The 15,587-nt window shown below is 38.0% G+C and overlaps 1 protein-coding gene across 4 annotated transcripts in view; it reads left to right on the forward strand.

Annotated features, from left to right (window-relative positions):
• Positions 1–15,587, forward strand: part of GPATCH8 (G-patch domain containing 8) — a 79,976-nt gene that overhangs the window by 41,398 nt on the left and 22,991 nt on the right. For 3 of the 4 annotated variants that reach the window (XM_021066861.1, XM_021066864.1, XM_021066863.1), the window contains 3 exons: positions 2,682–2,749; positions 3,431–3,517; positions 14,901–15,044. In XM_021066861.1, the coding sequence (XP_020922520.1) occupies positions 2,682–2,749; positions 3,431–3,517; positions 14,901–15,044 (299 nt within the window). Of the gene's footprint in view, positions 1–546; positions 592–2,681; positions 2,750–3,430; positions 3,518–14,900; positions 15,045–15,587 lie in introns of all 4 variants that reach the window. The other variant, XM_021066862.1, reaches the window with a different exon arrangement.

A 15,587-nucleotide genomic window follows, 5' to 3' on the forward strand; every position in this document is an offset into this window, starting at 1 on the left:
TTTAAGAATTGTATTCATTCATAACAGAACTCGAATGCACATATTTCCTAGCACTAAGGGTGTATTTTCCAGACCTTTTACTTACTGTGTATTTTTAGTAAGGTCTTGATGATCCCCTCCCACCCTCTAAATCCTCTTTGAATTCTTTCAGTGCAGCAAATGACTTGATGGTCACTGTACAGTTGATCTGTCTTTGATGTTATTTCTTTAAGGAAATGTTCCGCCTTGCACCCCAAGTACTGATTTACCAGAGTCAGTAGTTAAATGAGAGATTGGAAGCTAGAGTTAGTTCTCTTTCCTCCTCCTCCTGCATTATTTTAGAGGAGGTTTTTCATGTTCTCAAGTAGCAGTACAAAAATCTCACACCCTGATCTGACCAGTGTGAAAACAACTGCTGTAGCACGAAGTGTCCTTCCTGTGTCCCCAGCTGAAATTGGGGGAGGGACAAAGCCCAATTGTTACTTTACCCTATCCTGTCTGCCTGCTAGAAGGCCTATTTCCTACCCTAATGGTTTCTGCCTAACAAACGGTGTTTCTTTTTTACAGCATTATGATCCTGGACTTGTTGTGGTGATGGTAAACTTAGCAGTGGTAATTTTTTATTTTCAGACTGAATTACTCCTTTTGTCATCAGTGCACCAATATGTTAGGCTTACTTTCTCTGTTGTAGCCTTCATCCTTCTGCTTGGTCTTTTTCATTTTCCTTTCCTTTCCTTATGCAACTTGTCTGATCCTTGTTCATTAAAGGGTAATATTAAGAAGGGATATATCTGTTTGTGTTGGAACTGCCAAAAAAAAAAAAAAATCAGTTAAAACATTAAATTCTAATACTGTAAAAAACTTGATTTCCCCACAACGTAATGGGCACTAGCACTTGCTACTGCAATTTATACATAAATTAAAACAAACTTTGACTGCCTTAGAAGGCAAAAGTACTAATGCAGAAGTTTATAAACAGGGGTTTACGGAGGTAATTAATTTGTACCAAAATTTTCTTGATTCTTGCAAAACAAATTCTGACAGACCAAAAATAAGATACCAAAACAAAACCAAAAAAAAGGAAATTCCTTTGACATTTCTTTACAATTCTTTCATTAGACCATTTGTTTTTACCAGTAAATCCCTGATTGAGACGTTATGAAAGTGATATTGCACCTAGGAAGTCATTTTTATAACCTGTCTTTAATTTGGTCCTTTTGCTAAAGATTGCAGTCACTGCTTATTTATTATACCATTGGGCATAAGGTAGTAATGCATTTTTATTTTAACTGGCAGTTTTTAATAGTATCTAAAAGAAGGCTGTGTTTTAGAACTTTTCTCTTTTTTTCCTGGCATGAGGTGTTCTTTATTTACTTGAACTTTTTTTTCACTGTGATAATTATTCCTAATTATCTCTTTATTTATTGTTTAAAAGCAGTAATGAGATATTGGTGATAAGTAGTTAAACCTCTGAATTTGTTTTTTATTACTTTTTAAAGACAGAAATTAATCCCATGAATATAGAGCAACTGCATACAAGTGGTTGCTGGTCACTTTGGAAATAGTTTCTTTTTTTCACCTCTGGGACTAATCCTAGCATGGCATTTATTGGGTTTTTTAAATTTTTGTTTGTTTTTTGGGGGGTTTTTTGGTCCAAATTCAGTTTTGGTAATCTCAGATTTAGCCTGACAAAACTCAACTTTTAGCCCAAAGGTATAATATATATGTGTGTATAACAAAAACAAAAACAAAAACAAAAAAAACAATTGTTTACATCAGCCTGAGTGAAATGATGAGGGAAGTAAACATTGTGTTTTTTCACTAAAGGTATTCAACGGAAAAGGTAAGTCCTCTTCTCAGTGGGCTTACATCACAATACACAGCGCAAGTTGTGATGTAAAACAGCTGTGGTAGTAAAGTGCTTGTCTGCCCCATTTTGCTTTGTTTGGCTGGTTATGAGTGGATTAAATATACATTTTTTAAAATCTCCAGCATAGATCAATTAGTTTAAAGTCAATTTTCTTCGCAACTAGTCCTTTTCACAGCTTACCGATTGCCACAGCCAGTGTTAAATCCACTCTGGAAAATGGGATCTCAGAGCACTAGTTTAAAAATAAAATTATTCTCTATTCTTAAGGGCAACTAACTGTTGCTTTTTGTTTAAGTTTTTTTTCACAATCTCATTTAATTATAAAGCGTCTTCTGAATATAAAAAATATTAAACATGTTAAGTTACAATTACTGAGTTTTCCTGTATTATGTTTGAAACTGTGCTCTTCTGACTTAAACTTTTCAGTTGAGGTACTTACTACCAGTGTGTGTGGGGAGATGTCAGTGGACAGTAGGAGTGAAGTGATTCTTGATGGAAAGTTATTGGGGGGTCTTTTAAAAAAGGAATTTCTAATGTTTTTGATTTTAAACTTCCTGAGCCATTGCTTAGAAGTGCTTTGCATTACTTATTTAATTTTTCCATGGTAATCTGGAATCATTTCCAACTGGAAGGTTAGTCAGGGTGGTTAGTTGGGCTTAAACTGGGAGAGGTAGGTTTGGTTGTAAGCTGTGAGAATGGCTTGTGTTTGGTTCACTGTAGCTTTCTGGTCTCTGCACTCCAAGGCAAGATCTCTAACCGCCCAAACCCAATGTGTAAAGCAAGCTGTTGGCTTAGCTTTGCGTCTCACCTTGGTTATGTGTTCCTGTTACAGGGAGAACAGATCCCATTCCTATTGTTGTCAAGTATGATGTCATGGGCATGGGTCGCATGGAGATGGAGGTAAATTGATCTCATTAGTTCACTTGTTTATGAGCTATTTAAAATTGATATTAATTCCAAATTCAGATACCAATGTCAGAATATATTTATTAGATAGACTATAGTTTTAATATTTTTGAGGGGGAATTTAAAAAATAGATTTACATTCTCATTGAGTACTGCCTTTGAGGCAGGTAAGTGGCAAATAATGCCCCTTTTATAAAGAAGTTGAGTGGTTTCACCAGGGTCATGCTATAAGGCAAGATCTGACTTAAACCCAAACCCTGGTGCTCATTTCAGTAGGCAGTGTTGCTCAACCCCTAAAATATTTGTGTGCTAGAAGCTTTGCTGTGGTAGAGGCTTTGGCAACTGTAAAGCTATATACAGTTGTCATCTATAACGCCTGCTTTTCATTGCCTAAAATATTTTTCTCCATTTACTTCTGATTCTTTGGCATTGAACATCGAAGTAAAGTCTGTTATCATCAACAGATGTGCTCTTGGGAGCCACCAGCGTGAAAAGATTAATGGACAATTATTTTTCATGCTATTTTCTCTGTGGGGTGACAATAAAGCAAGAGGTAGCTAAGCAAAATACAAAGTTTCTTATTTTCATACAATACTGTAGTTGTGCAAATGACTTTTTTATAGTTAATTGAGGGTATGTTAGGAATTAAGACTAATTGTATCTGTTTTTCTTAAGCTTGATTATGCTGAAGATGCTACCGAACGGCGCCGTGTCCTAGAAGTGGAAAAAGAAGACACAGAAGAGCTGAGACAGAAGTACAAGGTACTTAAGTGAAGCCATTCTTGCATGTGGGCTGCTCATACTAAGATAATGCATTTTGGTGAAAAGAGTCTGTTGATAACATTTGTTTGACATTTGGTGGTAATTAGTATTAGACCTCAGGTCTCTGTTATTCTTATTTATTGCTTCTGTAGAAACTATAGAGATAGTAATACCCACTTTGTATGTCTGTTGAGGAGACTGCATTAGAGTTTGAAAACACAATGCCTGGTACAAAATAGATAGTAATAGCAGTAAAAATTAGTACCTAAATCTTTTGAGAGCATGATGCCTATTGCTAAGCCTTTTCTTTTTTAATGGATGAGGTGTTTAAGAATAACAAACAATTGAGAACTTCAATATCTTCCTTTTTCATCTTGATAGTTATAGGAAACCGAAGCTCAGAACATATTGTAAATTAGCTTTCAAAAAGACTGACCAAGGTAATTTGAAGACAAGAAATAGACTTAGTGGAGATTATCATAGAAACTGATTTTGGTCATTATATTTAAGGTGGAAAGAGAGAAAAAGGATTTATTTTTATTTTAGGTTTTGTTTTGTTTTTTTTTGTTTTTTTTGGTTTTTTTGTCTTTTTACCTTTTTTCTAGGGCTGCTCCTGCAGCATATGGAGGGAGGTTCTCAGGCTAGGGATCTAATCGGAGCTGCAGCTGCTGGCCTATGCCAGAGCCACAACAGCAACGCCAGATCTGAGCCACGTCTTCGACCTACACCACAGCTCACAGCAATGTTGGATACTTACTTAACCCACTGAGCAAGGTAAGGGATCAAACCCGCAACCTCATGATTCCTAGCCGGATTTGTTAACCACTGAGCCACAACGGGAACTCCCATAGATTCTTTTTTATATATTGAACCAACTTTGCATTCCTGCAGTAAATCCTACTTGATCATGATTATGGTGTATAATCTTTTTAATACACTGATGGATTTGGCTTGCTAGAAATTTGTTGAGGATTTTTGCATCTTTATTTATAAGAGATGTTAGTCTGTAGTTTTCTTTTCTTTTTTTTTTCTTTTTTTTTTTTTTTGTCTTTTTTCCATTTCTTGGGTCGCTCCCTCAGCATATGGAGGTTCCCAGGCTAGGGGTCCAGTCGGAGCTGTAGCCATCAGCCTACACCAGAGCCACAGCAACTCGGGATCCGAGCCACGTCTGCGATCTACACCACAGCTCACGGCAACGCCAGATCCTTAACCCACTGAGCAAGGGCAGGGACCGAACCCACAACCTCATGGTTCCTAGTCGGATTCATTAACCACTGTGCCACGACAGGAACTCCTAATCTGTAGTTTTCTAATGCTTTCTTTGTATCAGGATAATACTGGTTTCAATGTAATACTGGTCTCAGAATGAATTTGAAAATGGGATCATTTCTTTTATTTTTTCTGCCTTTTAAAATTGGTTTTATAGTGTGTTTTCATATCCTAAACATGTATTTTTTACCATGTTTTTGAATTTTATATAAATGCTGTCATATATTTCCTTGTATACATAAGTAAGAGTTTATCCAGAGGATGGCTTTTATTTATTTACTTTAAATTAATTAAAACCTGTGTATTTTTCCTGAGTACTGCTGTTGTCATTATCATTTTTCCCCCTAGGAATTCGGGTTTCAGATTTGTAGAAAGCCTTTTAAAATATTAATTCCTTGTTTCATTATACTGTGTTCATATATGTTGCTTATGTTATTTCTTCTTTGGAGGATTTATTATGGTTTCTTCTGTGCCCTAGTTGGGTCTTTTTGGTTGAATGTTCTTTTTTAAAAGGTGTATGGTGAAGTTCGCGTCATGGCTCAGCAGTAGCGAACCCAACTAGTATCCAAGAAGACGAAGGTTCGATCTCTGGCCTCACTCAGTGGGTTAAGGATCTGGCGTTGCCATGAGCTGTGATGTAGGTCGTAGTCGTGGCTAGGATCCCTAGTTGCCATGGCTTAGGCCAGTGGCTACAGCTCCACTTGAACCTCCATATGCTGCAGGTACAGCCCTAAAAAGACAAAAAGACAAAAAAAAAAAAAAAAAAGGCGTACTCCCTATTTTCATATTTTCAGGCACAAATCGTGTTAAAATATCCTTAAGGTGTTCTGTATCCTTGGTTTATTTTTATCTCTTTGACTCATCATTACACAGATGATTCGTCTCCTTACTTAATATATTCATCTGTTTCCTTGAATCTCCTCTAATTTCTTCTAGATTATGATAGATATTAAAAATTTTAGATACCTTGAGTTGCTTTTATTGACATTATAATAAATACCTTTCTTTATCTTGTATAAAGCTTTTAATGTAAATTCTATCTTGACTGAAAGTAAAACCCTGAGCCCTGCTTTCTTTTTATATATTCGTGTTGTGTAGTATATCTCCATCCTTTTGTATTCATTCATTCTGAATCACCCTGTTTTGCCTGTGCCTCTTATGATGACCTTACGATCATCATGAAGTTGAGTTCTGCTTTGTGTTACAATATGAAAAAAATGTTTTATGAGTTCTTATATTTTATGTGACATGTTTAGTTTATTTTTATCTTTTTAAGTCACTGGGTCTATGGTCTGTTTTTCTTCTCTGAGTGTAAGATCGTTATAGATTTTTTTTTAATTTTTTATTACTCAAATGAATTTATCACATCTGTAGTTGTATAATGATCATAACAATCTGATTTCACAGGATTTCCATCCCACAGTCCAGGCACATCCCCCCACCCCCCAAACTGTCTTCTCCGGAGACCATAAGTTTTTCTTTTTTCTTTTTTTTTTTTTTTTTTTTTTTTCATAAGTTTTTCAATGTCTGTGAGTCAGCATCTGTTCTGCAAAGAAGTTCAGTCTGTCCTTTTTTCAGAGTCTACATGTCAGTGAAAGCATTGGATGTTGGTGTCTCATTGTATGGCTGACTTCACTTAGCATGATAGTTTCTAGGTCCATCCATGTTGCAAAAAATGCTGGTATTTCGTTCTTTTTAATGGCTGAGTTAATATTCCATTGTGTATATGTACCACATCTTCTTGATCCACTCCTCTGTCGATGAACATTTAGGTTGTTTCCATGTTTTTGCTATTGAAAAGAGTGCTGCAATGAACATTGGAGTACATGTGTCTTTGCGAGTCATGGTTTTCTCTGGGTAGATGCCCAGGAGTGGGATTGCTGGATCAAATGGTAGTTCTATTTTGAGTTTTCTGAGGAATCTTCATACTGCTTTCCACAGTGGTTGCACCAATTTACAATCCCACCAACAGTGTACTAGGGTTCCTTTTTCTCCACACCCTCTCCAGCACTTATTGTTTGTAGACTTTTTGATGATGGCCATTCTGGCTGGTGTAAGGTGGTACCTCATCGTGGTTTTGATTTGCATCTCTCTAATAATGAATGATGTTGAACATCTTTTCAAGTGTTTTTTGGCCATCTGTATGTCTTCTTTGGAGAACTGTCTGTTTAGATCTTCTGCCCATTTTTCGATGGGGTTGTTTGTTTTTTTGGTATGGAGCTGCAGAAGGTGTTTATAAATTTTGGAGAGTAATCCCTTGTCAGTGGATTCACTTGCAAAGATTTTCTCCCATTCTGTGGGTTGTCTTTTTGTGTTGTTTAGGGTTTCCTTTGCTGTGCAGAAACTTTGAAGTTTGATTAGGTCCCATTTGTTTATTTTTGCTTTTGTTGTCAATACTCTGATAGGTGGATCTGAGAAGATGTTGCTGTCGTTTATGTCAGAGAGTGTTTGGCCTGTGTTTTCCTCTAGGAGTTTGATAGTGTCTGGTCGTATATGTAGGTCTTTAATCCATTTGGCGTTGATTTTTGTGTATGGTGTTAGGGAGTGTTCTAATTTCATTCTTTTCCATGTGGATGTCCAGTTTTCCCAGCACCACTTATTGAACAAGCTGTCCTTTCTCCATTGTATATTCTTGCCTCCTTTGTCATAGATGAGTTGGCTGTAGGTGCGTGGGTTGAATTCTGGGCTTTCTATCCTGTTCCACTGATCTATATGTCTGTCTTTGTGCCAGTACCATGCGGTTTTGATGACGGTTGCTTTGTAGTATAGTCTGAAGTCCGGGAGCCTGATTCCTCTGGCTCCATTTTTCTTTTTCAGGATGTGTTTGGCTATTCTGGGTCTTTGGTGCTTCCAAACCAACTTTAAAATATTTTGTTCGAGTTCTGTGAAAAATGTCCTTGGTAATTTGATAGGGATTGCATTGAATGTGTAGATTGCCTTAGGTAGTATAGTCATTTTGATAATATTAACCCTTCCAGTCCACGAGCCTGGTATATCTTTCCATCTATTTGTGTCATCTTTGATTTCTTTCATCAGTGGCTTGTAGTTTCCAGAGTACAGGTCTTTTGTTTCTTTAGGTAGGTTTACTCCTAGGTATTTTATTCTTTTGGATGCGATGGTAAACGGGATTGCTTCCCTAATTTCCTTTTCTGCTCTTTCATTGTTAGTATATAGAAATGCCATTGATTTCTGTGTATTGATTTTGTATCTTGCGACTTTGCCAAATTCGTGGATGAGCTCTAACAGTTTTCTGGTAGAGTCTTTAGGGTTGTCTAGGTATGGCATCATGTCATCTGCAAATAGGGATAGTTTTACTTCTTCCTTTTCCATTTGGATTCCTTTTATTTCTTTTACTTCTCTGATTGCTGTGGCTAGGACTTCTAGAACTATGTTGAAGAGTAGTGGCGAGAGAGGACATCCTTGTCTTGTTCCTGATCTCAGTGGGAATTCTTTCAGCTTTTCGCCATTGAGAATGATGTTCGCTGTGGGTTTGTCATATATGGTCTTTATCATGTTGAGGTAGGTTCCCGTTATGCCCACTTTCTGAAGGGTTTTTATCAGAAATGGGTGTTGGATTTTGTCAAAGGCTTTTTCCGCATCTGTTGAGAGGATCATATGGTTTTTCTTCTTCAGTTTGTTAATGTGGTGTATCACACTGATGGATTTGCGGATATTGAAGAACCCTTGCATCCTTGGGATAAATCCGACTTGATCATGATGTACAATCCTTTGAATGTATTGTTGGATGTGGTTTGCTAGTATTTTGTTGAGGATTTTTGCATCTATGTTCATCAGTGAAATTGGCCTGTAATTTTCTTTTTTTGTGGAATCTTTGTCTGGTTTTGGTACCAGGGTGATGGTGGCCTCATAGAATGAGTTTGGGAGTATCTCTTCCTCTGCAATTTTTTGAAATAGTTTCAGAAGGAGAAGTGTTAACTCTCCTCTAAATGTTTGATAGACTTTGCCTGTGAAGCCATCTGGTCCTGGACTTTTGTTTGTTGAAAGTTTTTTAATCACAGTTTCAATTTCAGTTTTGTGATGGGTCCATTCATCTTTTCTATTTCATCATTGTATTGTTTAGTCTAGGAAGATTGTACTTTTCTAAGAATTTGTCCATTTCTTCTAGGTTTTCCATTTTATTGGCATATAGTTGCATATAGTAATGTCTTATGATCCTTTGTATTTCTGTGATGTCCGTTGTTACTTCTCCTTTTTCATTTCTAATTTTATTGATTTGAGTCCTCTCTCTTTTTTGCTTGATAAGTCTGGCTAGGGGTTTATCAATTTTGTTGCTCTTTTCAAAGAACCAGCTTTTTGTTTCATTGATCTTTTCTATGGTTTTCTTTGTTTCTATTTCATTGATTTCTGCTCTGATCTTTATGATTTCTTTCCTTCTCCTAACTTTAGGTCTTGTCTGTTTTTCTCTCTCGAGCTGCTTGAGATGTAAAGTTAGCTTGTTTATTTGAGCTTTTTCTTGTTTCCTGAGGTGGGCTTGTATTGCTATAAATTTTCCTCTTAGAACGGCTTTTCCTGCATCCCATAGGTTTTGGAGTGTAATAGTTATAGATTATAGATGGATGGGTGGATATAGGTTGGGTTATATTTTTATTGTAATTACCTTTATAACTTAATGAAATACCCTTTGTTTATTTTTTTAGAGCATATACATTATTTTCATACTGCAAGCAGTGAAAAGTTAACTTGTTTGCTTTTTTCTTCCTTTTATCTACCACCTGATATTAATGAACTTAATGACTTTGTAACATACGACTAAGTATGGTTGTATAAAACATTACTTGCTTTTCAGTTTTGAATATAGAGTTCTTTTTACTCCTGTCACAGATATGGTGATAGGCAGGCTCTAATTCCCATTTACTTATCTTTACTCCCCTCCCTATTTTATATTAGTTGGACCATGTCTGTCTTGTGGGGGTATGTAACGTGAACATTGTATTGTAACCTGATGCCCTACTAGGCCCGCTTCTTTTAACCTCAATTCCATGTGTATAAATATTTTCAAAGCAGCCTGAGTCCTTCTGCTGAGTTTTTCCTCATCATTTCTGCTGTTTATATCCTAGTAACTTCTTTAAAAGGGGCTGTATAGGAGTTCCTTGGTGGTATAGTGAGTTAAGAAACTGGCATTGTCACTGCTGTGGCTTGGGTCAATGCTGTGGCAAAGGTTCAGTCCCTGGCCTGGGAACTTCCGCATGCTGTGGGTGTGGCCAAAACAAACAAAGCAAGAAACCCAAAATGGGCGGGGGGGGGGGGTGTGCGTGTACAAACAGTTCCTGAATTATTTTTATGGGTTGAAAAGAAATATAAGAACTTACATTTTAAAATGCATTTTAATATATAATTACATATTTATATTTTATTATATAATTTATTTATATATATAATCTCATGGTGTATATATTTATTTATATGAGCCTATAAAAATAATTCAGGAGTTCCCGTCATGGCGCAGTGGTTAATGAATCCAACTAGGAACCATGAGGTTGCAGGTTCAGTCCCTGCGCTTGCTCAGTGGGTTAACGATCCGGTGTTGCTGTGAGCTGTGGTGTAAGTCGCAGACACGGCTCGGATCCTGCATTGCTGTGGCTCTGGTGTAGGCCTGCGGCTACAGCTCCAATTGGACCCCTAGCCTGGGAACCTCCATATGCCGTGGGAGCGGCCCAAGAAATAGCAAAAAGACAAAAAAAAAATAAATAAATTCAGGCAATTACATATATAAACATATGCACCTTATAAGATCCTTGGTTAATTATTTCCCTAGATATCTTACAGTATTTTACCACTAGCTTCTGGAATTGATTATAATACTGAAGAAATCAAAGGCTGGGCTGATTTCTCCCTTTGATTGTTTAGCCTGTCTTCTCTAAGAAGTCTTTTTTATCTTTAAGATTTAGTACCTTTTCTACAGTATTGATTATGACCACTGTTTTGGGACCATCTTCATTGGCAAACAATATGCCCCTTCAATATTTAGATCAAGAAATGGGGGGGGGGTATTGCTGTTTTTCTTTGTTTGCCTGTATATTTGAAAGGATGTCTCCTCTTCTAATCCAGATTCTTCCCTCTGCTCTTTCTAGATCTCAAAAGTTCTTTTTTTTGGTCTTTTTAGGGCTGCACTCTCAGCACATGGAAGTTCCCAGGCTAGGAGTCAATTAGAGCTGCGGCTACCAGCCTATACCACAGCCACAGCAATGCTAGATCCGAGCCACGTCTACGACCTACACCATAGCTCACAGTAATGCCAGATCCCCAACCCACTGAGTGAGGCCAGGGATCGAACCTTCATTATCATGGATGGATACTAGTCGAGTTTGTTACTGCTGAGCCACAATGGTAACTCCTAGATCTCAAAAGTTCTTGATGAGCACAAGACATGTAGATGTATCACTTCATATGAGCCCTTTATCATACTCGAAGTATGTTTTTCCTGTCCTTTTCTGAAATCTGCCACTGTTGCCCTTTTTTCACTGCTTACTTGGCCTGGTATGGCTTCTGCGTTTTTCCTCACATAGGTTCTGTGAGGAGCTTAACTTTTCTTATGCATCTTTTTCATTCTATAGATCATATCGCCATTTTGCTTTTGTGTGATGCCCAAGAGGAAAAGAAAGTTGTTTTCCTGTTCTGCTGCATTCATACCAGAAATCCTAGTATTGTAGTTTTCAGTTAGTTGCTAATGTACAAAAATTGTTGGGTTTTTCAATTTACCCAGCAACTATGCATTGCTAGTTTGATCAGAGTTTATTACCTGAAGATTCTTTTGAATTTTCCTTTTTTTTTTTTTTTTTTTTGGCTGTACCCTTGGCATGTGGGAGTTCCCAGGCCAGGGATTAAACCTGAGCTGCAGCACGCCAGAACCTTATCCCACTGAGCCAGTAGGGAAAACCTGAATTTTCTACATATACCTGCAAATGTCAGTATCAACCTTTCTAGTTCTTCCCCTTCCCTCCCTCCCATGTTTACTTTTTCTTCCTTGCTTCTTTCTTCTCCCTTCATTTCCTCCCACACACCTTTTTTTTTTTTTTTGTCTTTTTGGGGCCGCACCTGTGGCTTATGAAAGTTCCCAGGCTATGGGTAGAGTTGGAGCTGAGGCTGCCAGCCTACTCCACAGCTACGGCAATGCAGGATCCGAGCCCCATCTGCAACCTACACCACAGCTAGCTCACAGCAACACTTTAATTTCAAACACCCTCCCATTATACATGGCTGTGTCAGCTAGCATTTTGCTCTTACCTCTTTTCCATTCTGCAAAGTAGTTGTTGTTGTTATTACCAATCTGTATTAATTTCATTGCTTCCCATTTACTATTTTAGACCTTTTATCTGACATCATTTTCCTTCTTCTCTAAAGTAGGTCCTTAGGAGTTCCCGTTGTGGCACAGCGGAGACAAGCCTGACTGTATCCATGGGATGCAGGTTCAATCCTGGCCCCATTCAGTGGATCAAGGATCCAGCATTGCCATGAGCTGTGGTATAGGTCAAAGACGCAGTTGGATCTGGCATGGCTGTCTGTGGCTGTGGCATAGGCTGGCGGCTTACAGCTGGTTCCACCCCTAGCCTGGGAACCTCATATGCTGTGGGTGTGGCCCTAAAAAGGCAAAAAACTAACAAAAAAATACTGCTTTTGGAAGTTTTGATGAATCTATTAATGTAAATTCTTTTTATCTGGAAATGCCTCTATTTCATCATTTCTGAAAAATATTTGGTGTGCAAGTGAAAATATTTTCTCCCAGCACACTGAAGAATGTCATCTTCTATCTTTGTTGTTATTTTGAATCTACTGTCAGTCTGATCGTGGGTGATCTTTATGTTTTTTTCTGGGTACTATTATGATTTCATTGTCTTTGGTCCCATAACATACAGTTTCACTGTCCAGGTGCTTATTTTTATTTAGCCTGTAAGTTGTGTGCCTTGTGCTCTCTGTATCTGTGGAGTCATATCTTTCATCACTTTGGAAAAATTCTCAGCCATTGTAAGAGTTGAGGTATAATTAACGTACTATAAAACTCACCCTTTTAAAGCATATAGTTCAGTGATTTTTATTTTATTTATTTATTTATTTATTTATTTTATTTATTTTTGTCTTTTTGCCATTTCTTGGGCCACTCCCGTGGCATATGGAGGTTCCCAGGCTAGGGGTCGAATCGGAGCTGTAGCTGCCAGCCTACGCCAGAGCCACAGCAACGCGGGATCCAAGCCGCATCTGCAACCTACACCACAGCTCATGGCAACGCCGGATCGTTAACCCACTGAGCAAGGGCAGGGATTGAACCCACAACCTCATGGTTCCTAGTCGGATTCGTTAACCACTCACTGCGCCACAATGGGAACTCCAGTGGTTTTTAATATATTCCACAAGGTCATGCAACCATCATTACAATCTAATTCCAGAACAATTTCACCCCACTATGTCATTTTTGAGCTATATCTAGATTATCTTTGAACCCATACCCTAAAAATTTACTTTTTAGCTAGGTTTTTTTCACTTGTAAAAATATCTTTCGGGGCATTCCCATTGTGGCTCAGTGGTAAGGAACCTGACTAGTATCCACGAGGGCAAGGGTTTGATCCCTGGCCTCACTCACTCAGTAGGTCAAGGATCTGGTGTTGCCATGAGCTGTGGTGTAGGTCGCAGATGTGGCTTGGATCCCATGTGACTGTGTTGTACGCCCATTGCTCCAGCTCCGATTTGACCCCTAGCTTGGGAACTTGCATATGTTGTGAGTGCAGCCCTAAAAAACAAACAAAAAAAAAACCCCAAAAACATCTCATTTGGTTCTTTTTCCTGTCTGCCTAGTTTTTTGGTTTTATGGAGGTTTTTTTTAATAGTGTTTTATGTTCATTTTTATAATTTCATTTTCCTTTTAAATATTTCATAGTTACTTGATATTCTGTAACAGACCATTCCAGCATCTGAGTTCTTGGAGGTCTAAGTCTGTTGCTTATTTATTGTGACTCTTGCTTGTGATGGATTTATTTCCCTTTGTGTAATAATCTTTGATTGTGACATAATCTGTTGATCCTAATCTAGGAAAAATTTTAGGACCAAAATTGAGAATGCTTTCTAGGAATATTTTTTATTCCCTCTGCCAGGACCCAGAGATAGACCCTGGGATCTCTCCAGTGCACTTCCAAGTTCGTTTCCTTATTAGTGAGGCTTCTCAGGTTTAGGTCCCCCCATCTTGTTCAAACCAAGCTCCGGTGTCACCCACATGTCCTAAGGAGAAGAGCCCTTGCCCATCACAGTTGATTTTAGTTCCAGATCATAGTTGACTTTTTTGTTTTATTCTGTTTTTTCTTCTCTGATTGCCCCTCTAGGGGTTTTATTTTTCTGTGGTTCCTGCAATGCAGTGAAAATTGTGGGGGGTTTTTGTTTTGATTTTTTTTTTTTTTTTTTTTTTTTTTTTTTTTTTTTTTTTTGCTATTTCTTGGACCACTCCCATGGCATATGGAGGTTCCCAGGCTAGGGGTTGAATCGGAGCTGCAGCCACCGGCCTATGCCAGAGCCACAGCAACGCAGGATCCGAACCGCGTCTGCAACCTACACCACAGCTCATGGCAACGCTGGATCGTTAACCCACTGAGCAAGGGCATGGACTGAACCTACAGCCTCATGGTTCCTAGTCGGATTCGTTAACCACTGCGCCACGACAGGAACTCCTTGTTTTGATTTTTGCTGCACCCACAGCATTTTGAAATTCCTAGACCAGGAATCAAAACCGAGCCACAGCTACATCCAGAGCAACCACAGCAGTGACGATGCCAGATTCTTAACCCACTGAGCCATGAGGGAACTCCAAAAACTGCATTTTATATATTGAGTTGGTTGAGGTTTTTTTAGCCAGGAGTAGGAGTAGGGGATGCTGTAATATGTAGTCTACCACATTGCCAAAAGAGAAAGTAAAATTAAACCCTGAACGGCTGTTTATTTGAAGACAACTGTTACCATAACTACACACCAGTTACCCTACCAAATTGCTGCTTGTGCTCTACCTGGCTCTGACTAGTACCACTCAATGTTCTGAAAAGCCCTTTTTCTTTCTTAAGGTAAGACTGCTTTTCTACCAGGTTCATTTTTTTATTTTATTTTGTGGTTCTTACAGGATTATGTTGACAAAGAGAAGGCAATTGCCAAAGCATTGGAAGACCTCAGAGCCAACTTTTACTGTGAACTCTGTGATAAGCAATATCAGAAACATCAGGAATTTGACAACCATATCAACTCCTATGATCATGCACACAAGCAGGTGAGGAATAATTAACTGCTAACAAAAAAAAGAGATACTTATTTGTTGTTACGATCATTGAATTTTGTGAGTGTACTCCAAAAAATCTGTTGACTCTGGTTTCTTATATCTGTCTGTCTTTATCTGAGGTCATCTGACTGGCTTGATTTTTTTTCAGTGACAGAAGTCTTGACATCCTTCCAAGATTTTATGTAGTGTGAAGAATTGTGAGCTTCATACGTCTTGCATAAAGTTTCTGGCTTTGAGTGGTTTCTAAATTTGTATTTAATGTGATAATTCAACTGAAGGTCACTGGGAACTTTGTTTCCCTCTTTCCCCCTTTCTAAACTTGGTAAACTTTGAATAGTTTTCTCAGACTGTGGTTGTTCCATCTTCTGTATCTGAGAGTTCATGCTTTATTGATTATTTCTTATCAGTAAGTCATTTTGTTATTTGGTATGCCTTGGAAAATAGATAAATCTTGAGAAGGGAAATAAAAGTAGATGCTATTTTAACTTGAACAAAAAACTGGGAGTTCCCGTTGTGGCGCAGCAGAAATGAATC

The sequence above is a fragment of the Sus scrofa genome, chromosome 12 (assembly GCF_000003025.6).
Source record: "Sus scrofa isolate TJ Tabasco breed Duroc chromosome 12, Sscrofa11.1, whole genome shotgun sequence".
Taxonomy (NCBI): domain Eukaryota; kingdom Metazoa; phylum Chordata; class Mammalia; order Artiodactyla; family Suidae; genus Sus; species Sus scrofa.